Genomic DNA, 26,183 nt, shown 5'->3' on the forward strand with positions numbered 1-26,183 from the left:
TGACTGTGGCAGGGGGGGCACTGGGGGGGATTTAGGGTCCCTCCCACCCCAGTTTGGGGCTGGAGGAGAAGCTCTGGGGAGAGCTGAGCAGGAGCTGTGGGTTCAGCCCTGGTGCAGGAGGAGCTGCTGACAGAAACCCTGCAGATAAGGAGCAAAATGAGGTGCTGGGAGTTTTCCTCCTCCCCCTTGAGCCCCCCCTGCACCCCCCCAGCCCCAGCTCTTCCCTTATCTGCTGCGAGGAGATAAGAGCCCAGGGCCCAGCTGGGTGCTGCTGATACCTCCCTGCTTTGCAAGTCAGCCCCAGGGAGCAAACAGCTCCAGAGCCACCACCTCAGCCCCCCAGCCCCTCAGCCCCCCATCCCCTCAGCCCCCCATCCCCTCAGCCCCCCATCCCCCCAGCCCCCCATCCCCTCAGCCCTCCATCCCCTCATCCCCTCAGCCCCCCATCCCCCCAGTCCCCCATCCCCCCAGTCCCCCATCCCCAGTCCCCCAGTCCCCATCCCCCCATCCCCCAGCCCCCCATCCCCCATCCCCCCATCCCCCCAGCCCCCCATCCCCTCAGCCCCCCAGCTCCTCAGCCCCCCATCCCCTCAGCCCCCCAGCTCCTCAGCCCCCAGCTCCTCAGCCCCCCAGTTCCTCAGCCCCCCAGCTCCTCAGCCCCCCAGCCCCCCAGCCCCCCAGCCCCCCATCCCCTCAGCCCCCCATCCCCTCAGCCCCCCATCCCCTCAGCCCCCAGCTCCTCAGCCCCCCAGCCCCCAGCCCCTCAGCCCCCCATCCCCTCAGCCCCCCATCCCTCAGCCCCCCATCCCCTCAGCCCCCAGCCCCCCAGCCCCCCAGCCCCCCAGCTCCTCAGCCCCCCAGCTCCTCAGCCCCCCAGCCCCCCAGCCCCCCAGCCCCTCAGCCCCCCCAGCTCCTCAGCCCCTCAGCCCCCCCCAGCCCCCCTCAGCCCCCCAGCCCCTCAGCCCCCCAGCTCCTCAGCCCCCCAGCTCCTCAGCCTCCCAGCTCCTCAGCCCCCCAGCCTTTCAGCCCCCCAGCCTTTCAGCCCCCCAGCCTTTCAGCCCCCAGCCCCCAGCCCCCAGCTCCTCAGCCCCCCAGCTCCCCAGCCCCCCCAGCTCCTCAGCCCCCAGCTCCTCAGCCCCCCAGCCCCTCAGCCCCCCAGCTCCTCAGCCCCCCAGCTCCTCAGCCCCCCAGCCCCTCAGCCCCCCAGCCCCCCAGCTCCTCAGCCCCCACTCCCCCACCCCCCCACAACCCATCCCCCAGCCCCTCAGCCCCCCAGCTCCTCAGCCCCCATCCCCCAGCCCCCCATCCCCCAGCCTCTCAGCCCCCATCCCCTCAGCCCCCATCCCTCAGCCCCCCATCCCCTCAGCCCCCATCCCCTCAGCCCCTCAGCCCCCCAGCCCCCCAGCTCCCCAGACCCTCAGCTCCTCAACCCCCCAGCCCCCCAGCCCCTCTCCTGCCACCACTTGGGGTTTTCTGGGTTTTTTTTAATGCTAAAACTGGTGGTTTGGGGGCCTGGGAACAACAACAACACCCCCACCAGCACCATCCTCCCCCCTCCTCCCTGCTGAAGGTCGCCCTGGGGGGAGTTCTTGGGTTTGCTGGGAAAACTTCTGGGGCTGAAACCAAAGAGTGGGAGCAGAGAGAGATGTGTGGGGGTGTTGGAGGAGCTCTGGAGCTCACATCCCAACCCCCCCAGACCTTGCAAGGAGCAATAACACCTCTGCTGGGCTCCCCAGCACTGAGAGTTCCCCCCCTCACCCCCTTTCCCCCTGGGCACTGCTCAGGCTGGGGAGGGCTCCAGGATTCCCAAATGTCCCTGATCCTCAGGGATCAACCTTGGCAGAGATGGGCTGGGGGAGAGGGATCTGCTGGGGGGCTGGGAGGGAAAAGGAAAGGTTCCTGCTGAGCTTCTCCATCTCCTGCAGCTCCTCTGGGGAGGTTCCTCCCCTGCTCCTCTGCTTTGGTCACCAGGGAGCAGCTCTGGGGGTGACCATGGGGTGAACCCCATCCTGAGGAGGAAACAAGAGGCCCCCACCTTGATCCTGGGGGCAGAAAAGGGTCCTGGGGGGTCTGGGGGTGTCCAGAGAAGGGAATGGAGGTGGGGAAGGGGCTGGAGCAGAAGGAGAAGGGTCTGGAGAAGTTGTGAGGAGCAGCTGAGGGCCCTGGGGGTGTTGATCCTGGAGCAGAGGAGGCTGAGGGGAGACCTTGTGGCTCTCTGCAACCCCCTGAGAGGAGGTTGGAGCCAGGGGGGGTCGGGCTCTGCTCCCAAGGAACAAGGGATGGGACAAGAGGAACTTTGGGCACAACTCAAGTTGTGCCAGGGGAGGTTTAGGTTGGAGCTGGGGAAGAATTTCTGCCTGGAAAGGGTTGTCAGGGCCTGGCCCAGGCTGCCCAGGGCAGGGCTGGAGTCCCCATCATCCCTGGAGGGGTTTCAGAGCCCCACAGATGTGGGGATGAGGGACATGGGGGGTGCTGGGGTCAGGGTTGGACTCCAGGATCTCCAAGCTCTTTTCCAACCCAAACCATTCCATGACTCTGCCAGGTCTGGGGTTGTAGTTTAATCCCAGTGTCTGGGACTTTCCCCTTCTGCAGCTCCATCTGCACAGGACCAGGTTGTCACAGGTGGGGTTTCTGGGGGTTCTGGAGTCCCCATCATCCCTGGGGGGGTTTCAGAGCCTGGGGGTGTGGGGATGAGGGACATGGGGTGGGGATGGAGTCAGGGTTGGACTCCAGGATCTCCAGGTTCTCTCTTTTCCAACCAAAATAGTTTGATTTTTCTAACCCTGGAGTTCATCCACCCCTCCCCCAGCCCAGGGGGCTCCAAGCCCCATCCAACCTTCAACACTGCCAGGGATGGGGCAGCCACAGCTTCTGGGGGCAACCTGGGCACCCAGGGGCTCAGCACCCTCACCCCAAACCATTTCTCCCTCCCTCCCTCCCTGCCCAAGATCTCCTCTCCATCTCCCCTCTCCCAGCTCCAAACCCTTCCCCCTCGCAGGCTCCCATCCCTCCAGGCCCTTGTCCCAAGTCCCTCCCCAGCTTTCCTGGAGCCCCTTCAGGACCTGGAAGCTGCTCCAAGGTCTCCCCATTGCAGCCTTCTCTTCTCCAGCCTCAACACCCCCAACTCTCTCAGCCTGGCTCCAGAGCAGAGCTGCTCCAGCCCTCCCAGCAGCTCCAGGGCCTCCTCTGCACTGGCTCCAACAGCTCCGTGTCCTTCTGCTGATGGGGACCCCAGAGCTGGACACAGCTTTACCCCAGGGGGGTCTCCCCAGAGGGGCTCTGGGTCCTTCCCCACCACAAGATCCCCTGAGCACCTCAGCAGCTCCTGCCACCCCCTGCTCTGTGGGGACATTCCCAGGAGGAGCAGAGGGATTTGGCCACGGGACAGGAACCTTCCTGTGTCCCCTGCCAGCAGCACCATCCCTCTCTCCATCCCTCCCTCCATCCCTCCAGGGAATTCCTCCTCGGTGTGGATGGAAACCAGGCTGGGAAAAGGGCCCCATGGAGCTGGGTGTGGGGAGCAGTCAGGGCAGCTGAGAGCTCTGAACAAAACCCTCCTCCTGGTGGAGTCAATCACAGAATCATCTGGGTTGGGAGGGACCTCAGAGCTCATCAGCTCAAACCCTTGATCCACTCCCCCCGTGGTTCCCAGCCCATGGCACTCAGTGCCACATCCAGGCTCTTTGGAAAGATCTCCAGACACGGAGAATCCACTACTTCCCTGGGCATTCCAGTGTCTGATCACCCTCTCTGCAAAGAATCCTTTCCTAATATCCAACCTAAACCTCCCCTGGCAGAGCTTCAGCTCTGCCAGGGGAGGTTTAGGTTGGATATTAGGGAAGAATTCTTTAGTCCGAGCCCTCTTATCCCACTGATACCTCCCCGACCCCCCCCTGGCTCCAACCTCCTTTCAGGGAGTTGCAGAGAGTGATGAGGTCTCCCCTGAGCCTCCTCTTCTCCAGCCTCAACACCCCCAGCTCCCTCAGCCCTTCCTCACAGCAATTCTGCTGGATCCCTTCACAGCCTCCTTGCTCTTCTCTGGACCTGCTCCAGCACCTCAAGCTCCTTCCTGAGCTGAGGGGCCCAGAACTGGACACAGGACTCAAGCTGTGGCCTCACCAGGGGCAGAATCCCTTCCCTGGATCTCTTGGCCACACTCTTCCTCATCCAGGATGCCCTTGGGATTCTTGGCCACACTGCTGGCTCATGGTCACCTACCAGGTCCCTTTCTGCCACTCTGGAGCTCCCCGTGGGGTTGTTGTGGTCCAAAATTCAGGATCCAGCACTTGGAATGTTGAACCTCATCCCATTGGGATCATCCCAACTCTCCAACCTCCTTTCAGGGAGTTGCAGAGAGTGATGAGGTCTCCCCTGAGCCTCCTCTTCTCCAGCCTCAACACCCCCAGCCTCACCTCACACGACTTGTGCTGGATCCCTTCACCAGCCCAGTTCCCTCTTTTGGACCTCCATCTCCTTCCTGAGCTGAGGGGCCCAGAACTGGACACAGGACTCAAGCTGTGACCTCCCCAGGGGCAGAATCCCTTCCCTGGACCTCTTGGCCACCAGCCCAGGATGCCATTGGGATTCTTGGCCACACTGCTGGCTCATGGTCACCTTCCAGGTCCCTTCCTGCCACTCTGGAGCTCTCCATGGGGTTGTTGTGGCCAAAATGCAAGAACTGGCACTTGGAATGTTGAACCTGGCTCCAACCTCCTTTCAGGGAGTTGCAGAGAGTGATGAGGTCTCCCCTGAGCCTCCTCTTCTCCAGCCTCAACACCCCCAGCCTCACCTCACAGGACTTGTCCCTCACAGGACTTGTCCCCCAGCCCTTCCTCACAGGACTTCTGCTGGATCCCTCCACCAGTTCCCTCCTTTGGGCCTCCATCTCCTTCCTGAATTTCAGGGCCCAGAACTGGACACAGGACTCAAGCTGTGGCCTCCCCAGGGGCAGAATCCCTTCCCTGGATCTCTTGGCCACACTCTTCCTCATCCAGGATGCCCTTGGGATTCTTGGCCACACTGCTGGCTCATGGTCACCTTCCTGTCACCCCAAACTCCCAGGTCCCTTTCTGCCACTCTGGAGCTCAGGACCCAGGACCCAGCACTTGGAATGTTGAACCTGGCTCCATCCTCCTTTCAGGGAGTTGTAGAGAGTGATTTCCCTTCCTCCCCAGGGAAGATTGTGGGAGACAGAATCCCAGAATTACCCAGCTTGGAAATGACCTCTGAGAGCATCAACTCCAACCCTTAATTAATCCACAACCACCCCAGAGCACTCAGCCCCTTCTTAAATATCTCCAGGGATGGAGAATCCCCCCCCTGTCTGGGCAGCCCATCCCAAGGTCTGATCACCCTCCCTGTAAGGATTTTTTTCCTAATATCCAACCTAATTAAGCCCATGCCCTCTTGTAAGAAGATCCTGACCCCCCCCTGGCTCCAACCTCCTTTCAGGGAGTTGCAGAGAGTGATGAGGTCTCCCCTGAGCCTCCTCTTCTCCAGCCTCAACACCCCCAGCTCCCTCAGCCCTTCCTCACAGCAATTCTGCTGGATCCCTTCACAGCCTCCTTGCTCTTCTCTGGACCTGCTCCAGCACCTCAAGCTCCTTCCTGAGCTGAGGGGCCCAGAACTGGACACAGGACTCAAGCTGTGGCCTCCCCAGAGCTGAGCACAGGGGCAGAATCCCTTCCCTGGACCTGCTGGCCACGCTGTTCCTGAGCCAGCCCAGGATGCCATTGGCCTTCTTGGCCACCTGGGCACACTGCTGGCTCCTTTTCAGCTTCCTGGCAATCCAGACTCCCAGGTCCCTTTCTGCCACTCTGTGCCCAGCCTGGAGCTCCCCATGGGGTTGTTGTGTTGAACCTCATCCCCTTGGGATCAGCCCAACTCTCCAGTCTGTCCAGGTCCCTCTGCAGAGCCCTCCTGCCTTCCAGCTGACCCACACTCCCCTCATCTTGGTGTCGTCTGTGAGAGGGACCCCAGGGAGGGCCCAGGACATGGAAATGGGGCTGGGGGTGCTGGCAGGGGGGGATTCCCACAACCCAACCCCCAGGGACACCTTCCTGGCAATCCCAGGTCCCTCTCTGCCTGGCTGCTCTCCTTGCCCAGCTCAGGGAGCAGAAGGAGCTCAGGGCTCTGGTTCCTCCCATCCCTCCCTCTCCCTGTGCTCTGAATCCCCACGTTGGGAATGTTTGTCGTGGAGTCACCAAGGTTGGAAAGGACCCCAAGGACCCCCCTGAGCCCTGTCCTGCAGTTGCCACATCCCCACTGAGCAGCTCAACCTCACCCCAGGGCCACAGGGAGCTGCCCCAGGAATCCCACCTGGAATTGGCACCACTGCTTTCCCGTGGGGATCTTCAGACCCAAGCCAAGCTCAGGATCAGTGCCAGGGCTTGGCAGGGACCTCTGGAGGTGTCCAGGGGGGTTGGAATTGTCTCCAGGGATGGAGGCTCCATCAGCTCTCTGGGCAGCCTGGCCAGGTTCTTCCTTCCCTTTGGCTCAGCCTCCTGTGGGGGCCCCTTGGTGACCATTCCCCCCTCATGACCATTCCCCCTCATGACCATTCCCCCCTCATGACCATTCCCCCCTCAGGACCATTCCCCCCTCATGACCATTCCCCCCTCAGGACCATTCCCCCCTCATGACCATTCCCCCCTCAGCCTCTGAGGTTGGGGACAGGAAAACCAAAGGGAAAGGCTGAGGAGTCCCTGGGTGTGCAGCTGAGGGGGCTCCTGCCACCTCCTGCTCTGGGACTGGATCCCTGAGGGGCTTTCCTGGGCTCTCCTGACTCTCCCAGTTTGATCCCAGCATGAAGAGCCAGCACCTCCTTCCTGCTCCTCCAGAGCCCTCAGGAACCTGGAATCCTCCTGGGCTGAGCCTGAGGGAATGGGATCCAGGGTCCTGCAGGAGTTCTGGGGCTGCAGCTCCAGGGGCAGCTCTGACCTCATCAGGAGTTCAGCTGCACAGGATCACCAGATCCCACACTGGTTTCAGTGGGAAGAGACCTTAAATCCCCCCCAGCGCTCCCCCTGCCATGGTCAGGGACCCCTCCCCAGCCCAGGGGGCTCCAAGCCCCATCCAACCTTCAACACTGCCAGGGATGGGGCAGCCACAGCTTCTGGGGGCAACCTGGGGCTCAGCACCCTCACCCCAAAGGATTTCTCCCTCCCATCTCCCCTCCTCCTGCAGCTGGGAACCTTTCCCCCTGCCCCTCTCAGCTTCCCCCAAACCAGATTCTTGGGAGCCCAGGGGTTGGGGACATCCCTGGTGGCACCCAGAGGACAGGGGGGGCTCCTCCTCCCCCCTGCCTGATCAGTAATGTTTTCTTTTTGGTTTCTCAACAGAGTGGAAGCAGCTTCCATGTCTTTGACCAGGGGCAGTTTGCCAAGGAGGTGCTGCCAAAGTACTTCAAACACAACAACATGGCAAGCTTTGTGAGACAGCTCAACATGTGTGAGTAGTGCCTGGCACCAGGGTGAGGGGCTCCTCCTGCACCAGGGACTGGGGGGGCTTGGAAGGACCTCTGGAGATGGAACACAGCAGGATCAGCCAGGGCAGCCTGGACAGGAACAGATCCAGGGGGGGTTTGGAAGGCAGCAGAGAAGGAGAGGAACCTCATCTGGAGGTTGGGGGGGTTCAGGAGGGGTTTGGAAGGCAGCAGAGAAGGAGAGGAACCTCATCTGGAGGTTGGGGGGGTTCAGGAGGGGTTTGGAAGGCAGCAGAGAAGGAGAGGAACCTCATCTGGAGGTTGGGGGGGTTCAGGAGGGGTTTGGAAGGCACCAGAGAAGGAGAGGAACCTCATCTGGAGGTTGGGGGGGTTCAGGAGGGGTTTGGAAGGCAGCAGAGAAGGAGAGGAACCTCATCTGGAGGTTGGGGGGGTTCAGGAGGGGTTTGGAAGGCACCAGAGAAGGAGAGGAACCTCAGATCCCCCCCAGTGCCCCCCCTGCCATGGTCAGGGACCCCTCCCCCAGCCCAGGGGTCTCCAAGCCCCATCCAACCTTCAGCAGTGCCAGGGATGGGGTTTTCTTGAGGAGCACTGAGCTCCCTGGGGGTTCTTGGTTTGGTTTCAGCCTTTCCAGGTTCTCCTCTCCCTGTCATCCACACATCAGCCTCTCCTGGCCTTGGGGGAGCAGCACAAAGTGGGTTTCAAACTGGAAATCTGATGTTTGGAAAGATTTCTGTTCCCCCCCCCAGGGCAAGGCTGGAATCTCCATCATCCCTGGAGGATTTGCCAAGCCCTGGAGATGGATGTGGGGATGAGGGAGATGGGGTAGGGGTGGCCCTGGCTCAGTCTTGGTGATCTCCAGGGCTTTTCCCCCCTTGCTGATTGATGAGCTGGGGGTTTCCCTCTCCAGGGGGTGGTTGGGAAGCACAGAGGGCTGAGGTTCTGCTGTCTCCAGTTCCAGTTTCACCCCAGTGTAAGTTTTTTCTCTGCTGCTCTCTCTCCCTCCCCTCTGGTTTCAGATGGCTTCAGGAAGGTTGTTCACATTGAGCAGGGGGGGTTGGTGAAGCCTGAGAAGGATGACACAGAATTCCAGCATCCCTACTTCATCCGAGGGCAGGAACATCTCCTGGAGAACATCAAGAGGAAAGTGAACAGTGTAAGTTCCTCCCACACTTCTCCCTCTGCACAAACACTTCCAGACCAGAGGGCTTGGAATTTATTTCAGATCAAAATCTCCCTTTTTCTTTAGGGTTTTTTTTTTTCTTTTTACTCTTTTTTTCCTAAGTCAGTTTTCAGCCTCAGGCTGGTGGGTGGCACTGCAGGTTCCCTCCCCTCTCTCCAGCAGAACCAACCCACCCAAAAGTGTTTCTTGAGTGTGGGGAGAAGGGTGGCTGCATTTTCCCTCCCTTTTTTCTTTTCCTCAGCAAGCAATATCTGGGGAAGTTCAGCTCAGGGGAGCTGAGTCCAACCCCCCTGCAACCTGGCCCTGAACCCCTCCAGGGAGGGGGCAGCCACAGCTTCTCTGGGCAATCTGTTCCAGAGTCTCAGCACCCTCCTGCTGAAGAACTTCTTCCTCAGCTCCAGGCTCAACCTCTTCTCCTTCAGTTGGAAACCATCTCCCCGTGTCCTGTCCCTGGACACTCTGATGAAAAGTCCCTCTGCAGCCTTCCTGGAGGTTCCCTTCAGGGCTTGGGGGGCAGCTCTAAGGTTCCCCAAGGTCAATCAACACCCTCAAGTCCTCTTCTTCAGGGCTGCTCTCCACCCACTCCGTACCCAAAGTCCTCCCAAACTGGACCCCTATGAGTAAGATCATTCAGAACCATTCACTTGATTCTTACCTGGATTTGCTGAGACCAATCTACTGACATTTAGAGCATCTTCTCTACCTCTGCTCAGTGCTCACTTTACTCATTCATCTGCTCCTGACTCCTAACACTCTATCCCAGCAGAGTTTATTGCTTCCCTTCTATCAAATACCTTAAAAGAAATTTTAAGTAGGTTCAACCTTTTAAATTCATTTTTAAGGCTCAGCACCCTCACCCCAAACCATTTCTCCCTCCCTCCCTCCCTGCCCAAGATCTCCTCTCCATCTCCCCTCTCCCAGCTCCAAACCCTTCCCCCTGGGAGGCTCCCATCCCTCCAGGCCCTTGTCCCAAGTCCCTCCCCAGCTTTCCTGGAGCCCCTTCAGGACCTGGAAGCTGCTCCAAGGTCTCCCCATTGCAGCCTTCTCTTCTCCAGCCTCAACACCCCCAACTCTCTCAGCCTGGCTCCAGAGCAGAGCTGCTCCAGCCCTCCCAGCAGCTCCAGGGCCTCCTCTGCACTGGCTCCAACAGCTCCGTGTCCTTCTGCTGATGGGGACCCCAGAGCTGGACACAGCTTTACCCCAGGGGGGTCTCCCCAGAGCAGAGCAGAGGGGGACAATCACCTCTCTTGACCTTCTGGCCATGCTCCTCTTGATGCCTCCCAGGTTAGGGTTGCCCTGAGCCCCCTGAGAGCTCCTCTTGAGCTTCTGCTCACCCAGCACCCCCAGCTCCTTCTCTGGGGGCTGCTCTGCCCCCAGTGCTCCCCCCACTCTTGGGGGTGAGCTCAGGGGGTGTTTTCGGGGGGGTTCCCCCATCAGGATGCCCTTGCCAGCTCAGGGTTGTGTCTGCAGCCTCCTGGTCCCCTGTTCCCTGCTCAGGTCTCTTGCAGAGAGGTTCAGAGGGGCTCCAGCTGTGCCCCATTTCCCTCCAGCCCCCCCAGGAACTTCAGGCTGATGGTTGGGGGCTCCCCCCAAGCTTTGTCCTGAGCTGCAGAGGTGGTGGAGCCCAGGAGGGGGTTGGAGCTTTGGGGAAGTTTGGTGCTGGGAAGGGCTGGTCCTGGTGCTGCCATCCTGGCAGGGACTCTCCTGGCTCTGGACTTTCTGGCCACACAGACAGGAAATCCCAGCAAGGTGCTGGGAGTTGCCCTCTCCTCGTGCTCCCAAACAACCCCAGTGCCACTCTCCCTCAGCTCTGGAGCATCCCAGGGATTTTCAGAGCAGGCAAAAGCCCTGAGGAGGAGGTGAGGGAGCTGTGAAGGTGAGCCCAGAGCACAGGAGGTGGGCAGGAGGTGCTGCTGAGCTGTGTCACCCCCTGTGCTGCTCTGCAGGTTGAGAGGCTCTGTCCTGGGACGTGCTCTGGGGGTCATTGTGTTGTTGTTCCTCAGGAGAACAGAACCCTCTGCTCACAATCTTGTGACACATCTCCTGGTGTCACCCTGGGGGTGCCCTCCCCAGGAACAGGACCTGATGGGTCCCTCCCAACTCAGCAGCTTAGAATCATAGAATCACAGAATTAGCCAGGTTGGAAGGGACCTCAGAGATCATCAAGTCCAACCCTTGACCCACCGGAGCAGTTCCCAGCCCATGGCACTGAGTGCCACATCCAGTCTGTTTTTAAATGTCTCCAGGGACGGAGAATCTCCCACCTCCCCGGGCAGTCCATTCCATAGCCTGATCACCCTCTCCGTGAAGAAATTCTTTCTAATATCTAACCTAAACCTCCCCTGGCACAACTTCAGACTGTGTCCTCTTGTCTTGTTGAAGGTCGTCTGTGAAAAGAGTCCAGTTCCCACCTGGCTACAGCCTCCTTTCAGGGAGTTGTAGACAGCAATGAGGTCTCCCCTGAGCCTCCTCTTCTTCAGGCTGAACAGCCCCAGCTCCCTCAGCCCTTCCTCATAGGGCCTGTGCTCGAGTCCCTTCACCAGCCTGGTTGCCTCCTTTGGACCTGCTCCAGCACCTCAATCTCCTTCCTGAGCTGAGGGGCCCAGAACTGGACACAGGACTCAAGCTGTGGCCTCCCCAGAGCTGAGCACAGGGGCAGAATCCCTTCCCTGGACCTGCTGGCCACGCTGTTCCTGAGCCAGCCCAGGATGCCATTGGCCTTCTTGGCCACCTGGGCACACTGCTGGCTCATGGTCACCTTCCTGGCAATCCAGACTCCCAGGTCCCTTTCTGCCACTCTGTGCCCAGCCTGGAGCTCCCCATGGGGTTGTTGTGTTGAACCTCATCCCCTTGGGATCAGCCCAACTCTCCAGTCTCTCCAGGTCCCTCTGCAGAGCCCTCCTGCCTTCCAGCTGATCCACACTCCCCCCAGCTTGGTGTCATCTGCAATTTGCTGATGATGGACTCAATCCCCTCATCTAAATCATCAATGAAGATATTGAACAGAACTGGGCCCAACACTGATCCCTGGGGGACACCACTAGTGACCAGCTGCCAACTGGATCAGCCCCGTTCAGCACCACTCTCTGGGCCCGTTCCAGCCAGTTCCTAACCCAGCACAGGGTGCTCCTGTCCAAGCTGTGGGCTGACAGCTTCTTCAGGAGGATGCTGTGGGGGACAGTGTCAAAGGCCTTGCTGAAGTCCAGGTAGACAAATCCAGGTAGAAATTCTGAGGTTCTGCTCAGCTGCCCTGACACTTGTAGTGGGAAGGAGGGAAGGAGGCAGATGGTTGGGATTTCCAGAGGGATCCAGTTCCCCTCTGCTGCCCTTTTGCTCCTGGCTTTCCTTCCCAAACCAGCTCCTGGCTCTCTCCAGTGCTTCCAGTTCTCTGCGTGCAGCAGAAGCTTCTGGAAGTTTGCCAGGAGGAAGTTTTGTTTCCTGTCCTCTCCTCATCTCTTTGGCTGCAAAGTTGAGGTTTGAAAACTGCCATAAATCACAGAATCAGGGAATGCTCAGGGTTGGAAGGACCTCTGGAGATGCTGGAGTCCAAACCCTGGCACAGCAGGATCAGCCAGGGCAGCCCAGACAGGAACAGATCCAGGGGGGGTTTGGAAGGCAGCAGAGAAGGAGAGGAACCTCATCTGGAGGTTGGGGGGGTTCAGGAGGGGTTTGGAAGGCAGCAGAGAAGGAGAGGAACCTCATCTGGAGGTTGGGGGGGTTCAGGAGGGGTTTGGAAGGCAGCAGAGAAGGAGAGGAACCTCATCTGGAGGTTGGGGGGGTTCAGGAGGGGTTTGGAGACTCCACAACCTCTCTGGGCAGCCTGGGCCAGGGCTCCCTCAGCCTCACAGCAAAGAAGTTTCTCCTCCCCTGGAGCTGGAACTTCCCATCTTCTAGCTTCAACCCATTCTTCCTTGGCCTGGGCACCACCCAAAAGAGACTGAGCCCTTCCTCTTGCCCCCCAGCCCTCAGCTACTGACAGACATTCAGCAGATCCCCTCTCAGCCTTCTCTTCTCCAGCCTCAACACCCCCAGGGCTCTCACTCTTTCTTCCCAGCAGAGATGCTCAAGGCCCTTCAGCACCTCCCAGCTCTCCAGGGGACTCTCTCCAGTAGATCTCTGGCTCTCCTCAACTGGGGAGCCCCAAACTGGAGCCAGGATTCCAGCTGTGCTCTCCCCAGGGCAGAGCAGAGCAGAGCAGAGCAGAGCAGAGGGGGAGCAGAACCTCCCTGGACCTGCTGGACACACTTTTCCTGATGCCCCCCAGGCCACCCTTGGCCTCTTGGCCACCAGGGCACATTGCTGACCCCTGGAGAACTTCCTGCCCACCAGGACTCCAAGGGCTTTCTCCAGCCTCTCAGGAAGGCTGTGCTGCTCCCTTGCCCATCTGAAGCTTTCCCTTTCCCCTCAGCCCCATCCTGCTGATCCCAAAAGTGATTTATTTTTTTTTTTTCACCCAGACTGTGACAGGATTTGATGTTTCCCATGAACAGAGAACTCCCTTGGGAGGTTTTGCTCCTTTGTGACCCAGTGGCCCCAGGCCTGGATGTGGGGGGGGGGGGAATGGGATGAATTGTTGGAAGCTGTGGAAGGAGGAATCATCATCTTAACCCCCCCTCTGTGTCCCCAGGTCTCCAGCATCAAGAATGAGGACATCAAGGTCCGTCAGGACAACGTCACCAAGCTGCTGACTGACATCCAGGTGATGAAGGGGAAGCAGGAGAGCATGGACTCCAAGCTGCTGGCCATGAAGCAGTATGTATGTGGGAGGGGGTGGGCAGAACATCCAGGGGAGTTTGCTCAGAGGTTCCTTCCCTCAGCACCTGGGGCTGAGAGGAGGCTGAGAGGAGGCTGAGAGGAGGCTGAGAGGAGGCTGAGGGACTCTGCTCCCCTTCTGTGAGCTGCAGGGAGCAGGTTGGGCTTCCAGGGGTTCTCTGCTCCAGGTGAGGAAGGGGATGGGTGGTGGAGGAACCTTTGGAAGATGATTCAGAAGCCACTGAAGGGTTGGGGGCTCAGGCAGCAGAGCTCTGGAGGACAACTCTTGTCCAAGGTGTGGGTTGGAGGGGCTGGGAAGCCCCCAGGAACCTCTTGATGCTTAACATCTCAGCTCCCAGTCCATGTGTGGTGCTGGGCTTTGCTCTTCTGCTTTTCTTTCCTCCCACAAAACTCTTCTGTGTCCCTGAGCCCCTGGGGAGGACACCTCCTCCTCTTCTCTCCCAGTCCTGTCTTTCCTCCTCTTGCTTCCACCCAGTTCAATCCTGGCTGGATTCTGCTCACCCACTAGAAGGTGGAATGGGGAATCTTGAGTCCCACCCCAGAGAAGAGCAGGAAAACCACTGCTCCCCCCTGCCTGGCATTTCCCCATGCTGCTCCTGCAGAGGAACTCACTGAGCATCACCCAGGGAGGCACCAGGAGCTGAGACCCCCTGGGCTGGGGCTTGGATCTCCCCAAACCATTCCATGACCTGACTGCCCCCCAGCACCAGGATCCAGCTAAAATCTGACCCTTGTGAGACTTGTTCTGACTCCTCAAGTTGCCTTTCAGTTCAGAGGGTGATGGAAAGGGGGGGCAGTGGCTGGTGCCATCCAGCACCCCAGAAATCTGGAGTGAAAGGTTTTGGTATTCTCTTCATTATTGCCCACAAAGTGAAGTGAATCATGGAATGGGTTGGAAGGGACCTTAAAGATCATCTTAATCCAACCCTAACCCATGGGCAGGGACCCCTCCCCAGCCCAGGGGGCTCCAAGCCCCATCCAACCTTCAACACTGCCAGGGATGGGGCAGCCACAGCTTCTGGGGGCAACCTGGGCACCCAGGGGCTCAGCACCCTCACCCCAAACCATTTCTCCCTCACATCTCATCCCCATCTCCCCTTTCCCAGCTCCAAACCCTTCCCCCTTCTCCTATCCCACTCCAGCCCAGCCAGGACATCACCTTATTCCAGGCCACCACTAACCCATGTCCCACACCTGAGAATCACAGAATGCTCATGGCTGGAAAGGACCTTGGAGATCACCAAGTCCAACCAAACCATTTCTCCCTCCCTCCCTCCCTGCCCAAGATCTCCTCTCCATCTCCCCTCTCCCAGCTCCAAACCCTTCCCCCTGGGAGGCTCCCATCCCTCCAGGCCCTTGTCCCAAGTCCCTCCCCAGCTTTCCTGGAGCCCCTTCAGGACCTGGAAGCTGCTCCAAGGTCTCCCAGTTGGGTTCTCCAGGCTGTGTCCTGGCTGCTCCATCTCCTTGTTCCCTGGCCATGCCCTGCAGACCACTAGATGGAGTTCTGGGAGCAGGGAATGGAGCTCTCCAGGCAGCTGAGCTTCCCCCCTCTTTCCAGCCAGGGATTTATTGATTCACAGATAAAATTCTGATGCCACACGTGGTCCCTCCCCAAGCTGTGCTCTCGGGCTCTGGTGCTGCCCCCACTGCCACAACAGCAAAGACCCAACTGGGGGGGACTGGAGAGGGCACAGGGTCAGTGGGAGAAGGTCCAGAGTGGGGTGTTTGGGCCTCCTGCCTGGGGGTGATGCACCCCAAGAAGGTGCTGAGCAGGACCTGGGTTGGGACATCCATCTGTGAGTGCTCCATAGGTTGTGACAGCATAACAGAGCCATGGGATCATAGAATCCTAGAATCCTTGGGGTTGGAAGGGACCTCGAAAGATCATCTAGTCCAACCCCCCCTGCCAGAGCAGGGCCACCTAGAGCACTTCGTAGAGGAACATGTCCAGGTGGGTTTTGGACAGACTGGAGAGCTGGGCAGATTCCAACGGGATGAGGTTCAACATTCCAAGTGCCGGGTCCTGCACTTTGGCCACAACAACCCCATGGGGAGCTCCAGGCTGGGCACAGAGTGGTTGGAGAAAGGGAGCTGGGAGTCTGGATTGCCAGGAAGGTGACCATGAGCCAGCAGTGTGCCCAGGTGGCCAAGAAGGCCAATGGCATCCTGGGCTGGCTCAGGAACAGCGTGGCCAGCAGGTCCAGGGAAGGGATTCTGCCCCTGTGCTCAGCTCTGGGGAGGCCACAGCTTGAGTCCTGTGTCCAGTTCTGGGCCCCTCAGCTCAGGAAGGAGATTGAGGTGCTGGAGCAGGTCCAGAGAAGAGCAAGGAGGCTGTGAAGGGATCCAGCAGAATTGCTGTGAGGAAGGGCTGAGGGAGCTGGGGGTGTTGAGGCTGGAGAAGAGGAGGCTCAGGGGAGACCTCATCACTCTCTGCAACTCCCTGAAAGGAGGTTGGAGCCAGGGGGGGGTTGGGCTCTTTTCCCAGGCAACTCTCAGCAAGACAAGAGGGCACAAAGGGTCTCAAGTTGTGCCAGGGGAGGTTTAGGTTGGAGATGAGAAAGAATTTCTTTCTGGAGAGGGTGATCAGGCATTGGAATGGGCTGCCCAGGGAAGTAGTGGATTCTCCGTGTCTGGAGATCTTTCCAAAGAGCCTGGATGTGGCACTCAGTGCCATGGGCTGGGAACCACGGGGGGAGTGGATCAAGGGTTGGACTAGATGATCTCTGAGGTCCCTTCCAACCCGGCTAATTCTATGATCTATGAATGTCTCCAGTGAAGGGGACTCCACGACCCCCCTGGGCAGCCTGTTCCAGGGCTCTGTCACCCTTACAGGAAAACAATTCCTCCAGATATTCAACTTGAACCTCCTGTGCTCCAATTTACACCCATTACCCCTTGTCCTATCACTGGTCACCACTGAGAGGAGCCTAACTCCATCTCCCTGACACTCACCCCTTACATGTTTGAACACATTGATGAGGTCACCCCTCAGTCTCCTTTTCTCCAAACTAAAGAATCATAGAATCATAGAATTAGCTGGGTTGGAAGGGACCTCAGAGATCATCGAGTCCAACCCTTGACCCACCGGAGCAGTTCCCAGCCCATGGCACTGAGTGCCACATCCAGTCTGTTTTTAAATGTCTCCAGGGACGGAGAATCTCCCACCTCCCCGGGCAGTCCATTCCATAGCCTGATCACCCTCTCCGTGAAGAAATTCTTTCTAATATCTAACCTAAACCTCCCCTGGCACAACTTCAGACTGTGTCCTCTTGTCTTGTTGAAGGTCGTCTGTGAAAAGAGTCCAGTTCCCACCTGGCTACAGCCTCCTTTCAGGGAGTTGTAGACAGCAATGAGGTCTCCCCTGAGCCTCCTCTTCTCCAGGCTGAACAGCCCCAGCTCCCTCAGCCTTTCCTCATAAGGGAGATGTTCCACTCCCTTCATCATCTTAGTAGCTCTGCGCTGGACTCTTTCAAGCACTTCCCTGTCCTTCTTGAACTGAGGGGCTCAGAACTGGACACAATACTCCAGGTGCGGCCTCACCAATGCAGAATAGAGGGGGAGGAGAACCTCTCTTGACCTACTAACCACCCCCTTTCTAATGCACCCCAGGATGCCATTGGCCTTCTTGGCCACAAGGGCACATTGCTGGCTCATGGTCATCCTCTTGTCTACCAGGACCCCCAGGTCTCTTTCACCTACACTGCTCTCCAGCAGGTCAGCCCCCAACCTATACTGGGCCATCGTGTTGTTCTTCCCCAAATGAAGGGACCTCAAATCCCCCCCAGTGCCATGGCCAGAGACCCCTCCCCAGCCCAGGGGGCTCCAAGCCCCATCCAACCTTCAACACTGCCAGGGATGGGGCAGCCACAGCTTCTGGGGGCAACCTGGGCACCCAGGGGCTCAGCACCCTCACCCCAAAGGATTTCTCCCCCATCTCCCTTCTCCCAGGACCATAACAAAGTTTCTTATCCCCCCAAAGCCCTCCAGTTTTCATCATTCTTTTTCCCTGCCTCTGAAGGGGCTCCTCTGGCCCTCAGCTCACCAGGTGGAATTCCTATCAAGCTGCTTTGCTGGCAGGAAAAGAAGTTTTATGGTCAGGACTTCTCTTCTGCTGGAGATCTTGGGAGCTTATTGAAAATGCAGCTGGGGAAGGAGAGGGAAAGCAGTTCTGGGGGGGGTTTACTGGGTTGGATTGGATTGGATTGGATTGGATTGGATTGGACCTCCTCTCTGGCACCCCCACTACTGAGCCTGTAGTAAACACCATTTTATTGCTCAGATCCCTGAGCTCCAACCCACCCCTCCTGCCCTGCTCTGTCCTGACAGGTGAACCACCACCCAGCCCCAGCCCAGGGCAAGCAAAATCAGCTTTAAATCAGGATTTGGGCCATCACAGCCCTTCTGCTGCCTCCCCAGCACCTCCTGCAGGAGTTTTCCTGAACATGGGATCCCTGGAGCACGGAGGAATCTCCCCTGGTTCCCCTGGGTTAATCCAGGCTCTTAGTTTGATGTTTTGGGGTTTTTTTTGTGAGTTCTAGGGGGTTTTGGGTTTTTTCTTTGCTTCCTCTGGAAAACAGAAGTCCCTTGTCTTCTTCCAGGTGGTTTATGGGGCACTGGAGGGTTCTTATTCAAGTGGAAAAAAACAAAAAGGCAAACGAGCTACAGGTGGAACAAGTGTCTGCCCCATCCCAGAGCTCAGGGGAGGCTTTAGTGCTCTTTGTGTCCTTTGGAGGGAAGGCTCACGTTGCACCAGGGTTTCTTTGCCCCTCTTAATCACCTCCTGGAGAAAGATGTGCAAAAAAAGAGCAAAATCTTCTTAAATTTGAAAGAGAGGGAGGAGTTGCCTTTCACTCTTGGCACCGGGGTTGTAGCAGAGCTTCCATCTGCTCCCTGACTGCTCTGGCTTCTCCCCCACTCCTCCCAGGTCCTTTTTTCTTTTATATTTAACCCTCTGAAAATCTCTTTTTGTTGCTGGTTTGGTTTGTGAGGTTGGTTTGGGTTTTTTTTTCCCCCTTCTTTATCATGAAGTGAAGTTTACTGGAGGATGTGAAGACAAACCCTTCAGGCTGGATGGGATAAATCACCCTGCAGCCTTGGGGTTGGGTCCTGCCTCATCCCTGGCCTTCTCCTGGGCTCTGAGCCAGGGAGGGTCACGGCTTGGGGCTGGCCCTGGATGTGCTGGGGCAACGTTTGGACTCCAGGATCCCAAAGCTCTTTCCCAACCTTAAGGATTCCATGATTCCAAGCCTAGTGTGGAATGATTCCTTGGACCTCTCCATCACCAGGCTGCCCAGGGAGGTGGTGGAGTCTCCATCCCTGGGTTTGTTCTGGGGTTGTTCAGAGGTGTTGTTGGGGGATGTGGTTTAGGGGAGCACTTGGCAGAGCAGGGATGGTGCTTGGACATCCCAAGGGGCTTTTCCATCCTGAAGGATTCCACGGGTTCCATGCTCCTGACATTCCATGGACACCTCCAGGGGGATGGTGGCTGAAAGTCGTTTGGGTTTTCCACAAGTGGAGGCCCAAGGTGAGCAGCTCCTGCTGCAGAACTCCTCAGAGCTGGGGAACCAAGGCCTTGGGGGCAGATTCTGGTGTCCCAGCAGGTCCCCAATGGCAGGACAGGAGCTGGGTCTGTGCCCAGGTGGCCAAGGTGGCCACCAGCATCCTGGCTGGTGTCAGCACTGGGGTGGGCAGCAGGAGCAGGGCAGGGATTGTCCCCCCACACCTGGAGCCTTGGGGTCAGGTTTGGGGTGAGAAAAGGGCCCTGGAGGGTCTGGGGGTGTCCAGAGAAGGGAATGGAGGTGGGGAAGGGTGTGGAGCAGAAGGAGAAGGGTCTGGAGAAGTTGTGAGGAGCAGCTGAGGGCCCTGGGGGTGTTGATCCTGGAGCAGAGGAGGCTGAGGGGAGACCTTGTGGCTCTCTGCAACCCCCTGAGAGGAGGTTGGAGCCAGGGGGGGTCGGGCTCTGCTCCCAAGGAACAAGGGATGGGACAAGAGGAACTTTGGGCACAACTCAAGTGGTGCCAGGGGAGGTTTAGGTTGGAGCTGGGGAAGAATTTCTGCCTGGAAAGGGTTGTCAGGGCCTGGCCCAGGCTGCCCAGGGCAGGGCTGGAGTCCCCATCATCCCTGGAGGGGTTTCAGAGCCCCACAGATGTGGGGATGAGGGACATGGGGGGTGCTGGGGTCAGGGTTGGACTCCAGGATCTCCAAGCTCTTTTCCAACCCAAACCATTCCATGACTCTGCCAGGTCTGGGGTTGTAGTTTAATCCCAGTGTCTGGGACTTTCCCCTTCTGCAGCTCCATCTGCACAGGACCAGGTTGTCACAGGTGGGGTTTCTGGGGGTTCTGGAGTCCCCATCATCCCTGGAGGGGTTTCAGAGCCCCACAGATGTGGGGATGAGGGATGTGGGGTTGGGTGCTGGGGTCAGGGTTGGACTCCAGGACCTCCAAGCTCTTTCCCAACCCAAAAGGATTCCACAATGAGATGAAATTCTGTGTTCCTTTCTCAGGACTGAGCTGAGTGGTTTCAGTTTGGTTCAGAAACTTCAGCTCCTCTCTGTTTGAAACGAGTTTCCTCCTCTGCTTCAAAGACTTTCATGATTCAGGGATTCCAAGCCCTGTCCTACCACAGCTTTTCCCCTCCTTAGGGTGAGGCTCTGGGGCTTTTTATCTCCTCTTTACAAGAACAAAGACTTTTTGGTTCCATTAAGAGTGAGGAAGCCATCACCTTCATCTTGACCTGAGTATTAGGCAGACAAGAAGCACCAGACAGCAAGGGGCTGTGAGCTCGGGGTTGCCAGAAAGAAAAAGAAGATAAATCAATCAATCAATCAATCAATGAATCCATAAATGAGGTTTTTAGGAGCCTCTGTAATTCTGCAGGCAGTTTGGGGCATTCCAAACTCCTTTGATTCCTGAAGCAAAACGTTCCTGAACCCAGGCTGCCCAGGGCAGGGCTGGAGTCCCCATCATCCCTGGGGGGGTTTCAGACCCTGGGGGTGTTGGGATGAGGGATGTGGGGTTGGGTGCTTGGGTCAGGGTTGGACTCGATGCTCTCCAAGCTCTTTTCCAACCCAAACAATCCCAGGATTTGGCAGTTCTGGTCCCAGGGATTCCTCTTTTGGGAGGCAGGAGCTCCTGCTGGTGTCCATGCTGGCTTCTCCCCCCCTTTCCCCTGCTGCTCGGGGCAGGAAGGGGAAGGTTTGGGGGGTTCCACCTCTTCCTCATGATTCATCGGCTCGGCTGGAGCCCTGGGGGAGCCCCGTGGATCCGTGCAGTTTAATTTCAAACAGATTGTTGAAAGCAGCCAGGGAGCCACCACGTCTGCACCTGCTTTTATGGCTTTCCCTCCAACCTTTGGTCCAGGGATTTGTCTTCACCGGGGCTCAGGGAGCTTCTCTTCCCCCTCCTGCCCCCGGCCCCGCGCGCTTTCACGAGGCCCCCGCCGCTCACAAAGGCTTAAAAAGCTTTTAAAGAGTTTCCCTCCCGAGGAACATAAATCTGGAGGAGACACAAGGCCTTGGCCTCCTCGGCCCTCTCCACCGGAATGACTTTTCCCTCTGCCAAACCCCATCCCCACTAAATCATCATCCCCAAACCCTTCCCCTCCCGCCTGCAGCTCTCTCCGTGGCTTCGGAGCCTTCCAAAAGCAACACATCCATCCCGCTCTGACACCCACCCGAGGGGGGGAGAGCTGGATTTGGGATCTTTGCTGAAAAGCTTGGAGCTCCTGGGCGTGGGGTGAGGGGGAAGCTGAGCAGGAGCCATGGGACTGATGTCCAAGTTGAGCTGGAGCAGCCCCGGAGCCCTCCCAGCCCTGGGAGCTGTGGTTAAAACCTGCTGAAAGTCCTCGGGGAGCAGCCCAGGGGTTGGGGTGTGGGATGGGGCAGAGGTTTGCATCCTGCTCCTCAACTCAGCACCTCTGAGGGGGAAGCTGCTTCATCCCAGGGCTGCATCCCCAGGATCTGCTCCAGTCCTGGGAAAAGGGAGGCTCAGGTTGTACAGCAAAGGGGCAAAACAGCATCAGGGAATGGGTTGGGGTGGAAGGGACCTGAAATGGGGGATGTGTGGGACTGGCTGATGCCAGGCAGCACTCTCAGAAGTCTGGATTGAAAGCTTTTTGGGTTTTCTTCATTGTTTCCCACAAAGTGAAGTGAATCATGGAATGGGTTGGAAGGGACCTTAAAGATCATCTTAATCCAACCCCAACCCATGGGCAGGGACCCCTCCCCAGCCCAGGGGGCTCCAAGCCCCATCCAACCTTCAACACTGCCAGGGATGGGGCAGCCACAGCTTCTGGGGGCAACCTGGGCACCCAGGGGCTCAGCACCCTCACCCCAAAGGATTTCTCTCTCTCATCTCATCCCCATCTCCCCTCTCCCAGCTCCAAACCCTTCCCCCTTGTCCTATCCCACTCCAGCCCAGCCAGGACATCACCTTATTCCAGGCCACCACTAACCCATGTCCCACACCTGAGAATCACAGAATGCTCATGGCTGGAAAGGACCTTGGAGATCACCAAGTCCAACCAAACCATTTCTCCCTCCCTCCCTGCCTGCCCAAGATCTCCTCTCCATCTCCCCTCTCCCAGCTCCAAACCCTTCCCCCTGGGAGGCTCCCATCCCTCCAGGCCCTTGTCCCAAGTCCCTCCCCAGCTTTCCTGGAGCCCCTTCAGGACCTGGAAGCTGCTCCAAGGTCTCCCCATTGCAGCCTTCTCTTCTCCAGCCTCAACACCCCCAACTCTCTCAGCCTGTTCCAGGCTTTCCCCACTCTCAAATTCCAGAATTTCTCCCCATCTCCAACCTCAATCTCCCCTTTCTCTCCAAGTTTTAACCCATTTCCCTTCTCCTCTCCCTACCCCCCCGTGTCCAAAGCCCTCCCCCAGCTTTCTTGTAGCCCCTTCAGATATTGGAAGGTTGCTCTGAGCTCCCCTGGGAGCCTCCTCTTCTCCAGGCTGAACAACCCCAATCCCTCAGCCTGGCTTCCCAGGGAGCTGCTCAGCCCTCTGAGCATTTCAGTGCCTCCTCTGGACACCTCCCAGGAGCATCTCCTGGAATGATCACCCGGGCACTTCTGGCCAGGTCTTTCCTGTGTGTTATGTGTGTCCCATTCCCCCAGCCTGGTTGGGAGCAGGGATGGGGGCTCCTACACCACCCTGGGAGTTTCTGTGCCACCTTTTTGGGCTCGTGCTGCAGGTGATGGCACCCTCAGCATCTGAACAACCAACACAACTCTGACCTCTGCAGAGCACCCAGCAGCAACCTGAGGGACTTCAGGGCCCCGTTTCATTCAGTGGGGTGACCCCAGAGCAACCTGCAAGGACAAGGGGAATGGGTTAAAACTTGGAGAGAAAGGGGAGATTGAGCTTGGAGATGGGGGAGAAATCCTTTGGGGTGAGGGTGCTGAGCCCCTGGGTGCCCAGGTTGCCCCCAGAAGCTGTGGCTGCCCCATCCCTGGCAGTGTTGAAGGTTGGATGGGGCTTGGAGCCCCCTGGGCTGGGGAGGGGTCCCTGACCATGGGTTGAAGTGGGACTGGGGGGGATTTGAGGTCCCTTCCAACCCAACCCAGTCTGGGGTTCCATGATCCCAGGAATGGGGTGTTGGGCACTGGCCTGGGCTGCCCAGGGAGGTGGTGGGATCAGCAGCCCTGGAGGGGCTTCAGAGCCCTTGAGAAGGGGTGTGGGGGGACATGGGTTAAGGTCTGGACTTGGTAGGGTTGGGTTATGGGGGGTAGGGTTGGGTTATAGGGAGTTGGGTTGGGTTAATGGGCGGTAGAGCTGGGTTAATGGTTGGTAGGGCTGGGTTATGGGGTTTAGGGCTGGGTTATGGGGGGTAGGGTTGGGTTATGGGGGTTAGGGCTGGGTTAATGGTTGGTAGAGTTGGGTTATGGGGGTTAAGGTTGGGTTATGGGGGGTAGGGATGGGTTATGGGTGGTAGAGCTGGGTTATGGGTGTTAGGGCTGGGTTATGGGGTTTAGGGCTGGGTTATGGGGAGTAGGGTTGGGTTCTGGGGGTTCAGGTTGGGTTCTGGGGGTTCAGGTTGGGTTATGAGGGTTAAGGTTGGGTTATGGATGGTAGGGTTGGGTTATGGGTGGTAGAGCTGGGTTAATGGGTGGTAGGGTTTGGGTTATGGGGGTTAAGGTTGGGTTAATGGTAGGGTTGGGTTATGGGGGTTAGGGCTGGGTTATGGGGAGTAGGGTTGGGTTATGGGGGTTAAGGTTGGGTTATGGGGGTTAAGGTTGGGTTATGGGTGACAGGGTTGGGTTATGAGGGTTAAGGTTGGGTTATGGATGGTAGGGTTGGGTTGTGGGGGAGTAGAGCTGGGTTATGGGGAGTAGGGTTGGGTTATGGTTGGTAGGGTTGGGTTATGGATGGTAGGGTTGGGTTATGGATGGTAGGGTTGGGTTATGGGGGGTAGGACTGGGTTATGTGTGATAGGGTTGGGTCAGTGGTTGGTAATGTTGGGTTATGGGGGGTAGAGCTGGGTTATGGGTGACAGGGTTGGGTTATGGGGTTTAAGGTTGGGTTATGGGGGTTAAGGTTGGGTTAATGGTAGGGCTGGGTTCTGGTTGGTAGGGTTGGGTTCTGGGGGTTCAGGTTGGGTTCTGGGGGTTCAGGTTGGGTTATGAGGGTTCAGGTTGGGTTATGGATGAAAGGATTGGGTTATGGATGGTAGGGTTGGGTTATGGGGGGTAGGACTGGGTTATGGGTGACAGGGTTGGGTTATGGGGGTTAAGGTTGGGTTATGGATGGTAGGGATGGGTTATGGGGGGTAGGGATGGGTTATGGGGGGTAGGGCTGGGTTATAGGGGTTAAGGTTGGGTTATGGGGGGTAGGGCTGGATTATGGGGGGTAGGACTGGGTTATGGGTGACAGGGTTGGGTTATGGGGGTTAAGGTTGGGTTAATGGTAGGGTTGGGTTCTGGGTTCTGGTTGGATGGGATGATCTGGAGTCTTTTCCAAGCAGAACAGCTCTGTGATGCTGTAACAGGGCAGGGGCAGCCTGCAGGTGCCATCCCCTCTCTCATCCTTCCCCAACCCATTCAGAACTCCAGGCAAATCCCCTTCCTGCACCTCTGGGAGGTTCAGTCACCTTGGGAAGCTTTGGTTTGCTTCTCAGCTTCTCCACCAGCAGGAACAGCCTCAGCTCTGGTGGCCAAACCCCTTTATCCAAACGAGTCTTCTGGAGGCAGTAGTGATCCATCTCCTCTCATCCACCACCAGGGCTGAGCTGAAGGGGGATTCTGTGTCCTCTGGGGCCTCAGCCCCTCTGCAGCTGAGCAGATTTCTGCTCTTTGTGCCCTGCAGGGAGTGGGGGCAGCTGGAAGGCATCTGCCTGTCCCACCTCCTCCTCCTCCTCCTCCTCCTCCTCCTCCTCCCTGCTCCTCTTCTGGTTATTAGCTGACTGCTTCCTAAAACAAAACCCAAAACACGAGCAGGATGAGGATGAGTTGGAGCACTGAAGTCCTGGGGCCAGCAGAGTTTGGTTTCCCAGGTGGATTGGGACCTCTCTGGAAAGGACAGAGCAGGACTGGGCTTGGTCACTGCTCAGAAATCCAGACAAGGGGTCCCCAGGGTGTGCTCTGGTTTGGGGTTGGGAAGGAGACATCAGAGTCCTGGCCATGGGGTCTTGTTGAGGGGGGGTTCTGCAGCACCCATGGGTGGAGCTGGAGGAGCTCAGGAGGGAGGGTTTGGGGTGCTGGGGCTCAGAGAGCTCTCACTGAACCCCAGACTGGGTTGGGGTGGAAGGGACCCTAAATCCCCCCCCAGTGTCCCCCCTGCCATGGTCAGGGACCCCTCCCCAGCCCAGGGTGCTCCCAGCCCCATCCAACCTCCAACACTGCCAGGGATGGGGTAGCCACAGCTTCTGGGGGCAACCTGGGCACCCAGGGGCTCAGCACCCTCACCCCAAACCATTTCTCCCTCCCTCCCTCCCTGCCCAAGATCTCCTCTCCATCTCCCCTCTCCCAGCTGCAAACCCTTCCCCCTGGGAGGCTCCCATCCCTCCAGGCCCTTGTCCCAAGTCCCTCCCCAGCTTTCCTGGAGCCCCTTCAGGACCTGGAAGCTGCTCCAAGGTCTCCCCATGGGATCCTTCTCTTCTCCAGCCTCAACACCCCCAACTCTCTCCAGAGCTGCTCCAGCCCTCCCAGCAGCTCCCTGTCCCCCTTCTCTCCAGCACTTTGTCTCCTGTTGTTTTGGGGTTTCCCTCATCCCCTTTCCTGCTCCAGTGATCCAAGGAAACCATTGCCTCCACCTCAGCCCCTCCAGAGCCCCCGTTCTGGGTCGGGCATGAAGGGAGAACCTTCCCTGAGCACCCCTGGTCCCATCCTTGCTGGGGATGAGGAGATGGAGGTGCTGGTGACCTTGAGGAGGGGACTTGGTGGTTCAGGACTCCATCAGCTCCAAGGTCCTTCCCACCCAGAGTGGTTCTGTGACTCTCTGACCCACTGGTCTAACTGGGACCAAACTGGAGAGACCCAACTGGAGAGCCCCTGGGGCTGGTTTGCTGCTTCCAACAGGAGATGCAGGGAAATGGGGCTGCTGGGGCTGGGTAAGCAGGAAGCCTGATTTTAGGGGCAAAAAAAAGGAGCTAATTCCATATTTGCCAAGAGCCAGGAGGGAAACGACCTCTGGAGGGGCCTCCAGGCCCTGGAGATGTGGTGCTGAGGGACTTGGGTTAAGCACTGGAGTCAGAGCTGGGTTCTGGTTGGTGCTGTCAGGTCATGTTGGACCCAATGATGCTGAAGTTCCTTTCCAACCCAGGGCAGTTCTGAGCCTCTCTCTCTGGGCTCTG

General features: G+C 58.1%; 1 protein-coding gene across 1 annotated transcript in view; it reads left to right on the top strand.

The window, feature by feature from the left end:
- The first annotated feature begins 6,637 nt into the window (after nucleotides 1-6,637).
- The window catches only part of LOC103526247 (heat shock factor protein 1), a 40,814-nt gene continuing 21,268 nt past the window's right edge, over nucleotides 6,638-26,183 (top strand). Inside the window, exons 1-4 of the mRNA XM_030468643.1 lie at nucleotides 6,638-6,664; nucleotides 7,341-7,449; nucleotides 8,461-8,597; nucleotides 13,252-13,376. Coding sequence (XP_030324503.1) covers nucleotides 6,638-6,664; nucleotides 7,341-7,449; nucleotides 8,461-8,597; nucleotides 13,252-13,376 — 398 coding nt within the window. The remainder of the gene's footprint in view (nucleotides 6,665-7,340; nucleotides 7,450-8,460; nucleotides 8,598-13,251; nucleotides 13,377-26,183) is intronic.

Source organism: Calypte anna, unplaced genomic scaffold, assembly GCF_003957555.1.
Source record: "Calypte anna isolate BGI_N300 unplaced genomic scaffold, bCalAnn1_v1.p scaffold_203_arrow_ctg1, whole genome shotgun sequence".
Taxonomy (NCBI): Eukaryota; Metazoa; Chordata; class Aves; order Apodiformes; family Trochilidae; genus Calypte; species Calypte anna.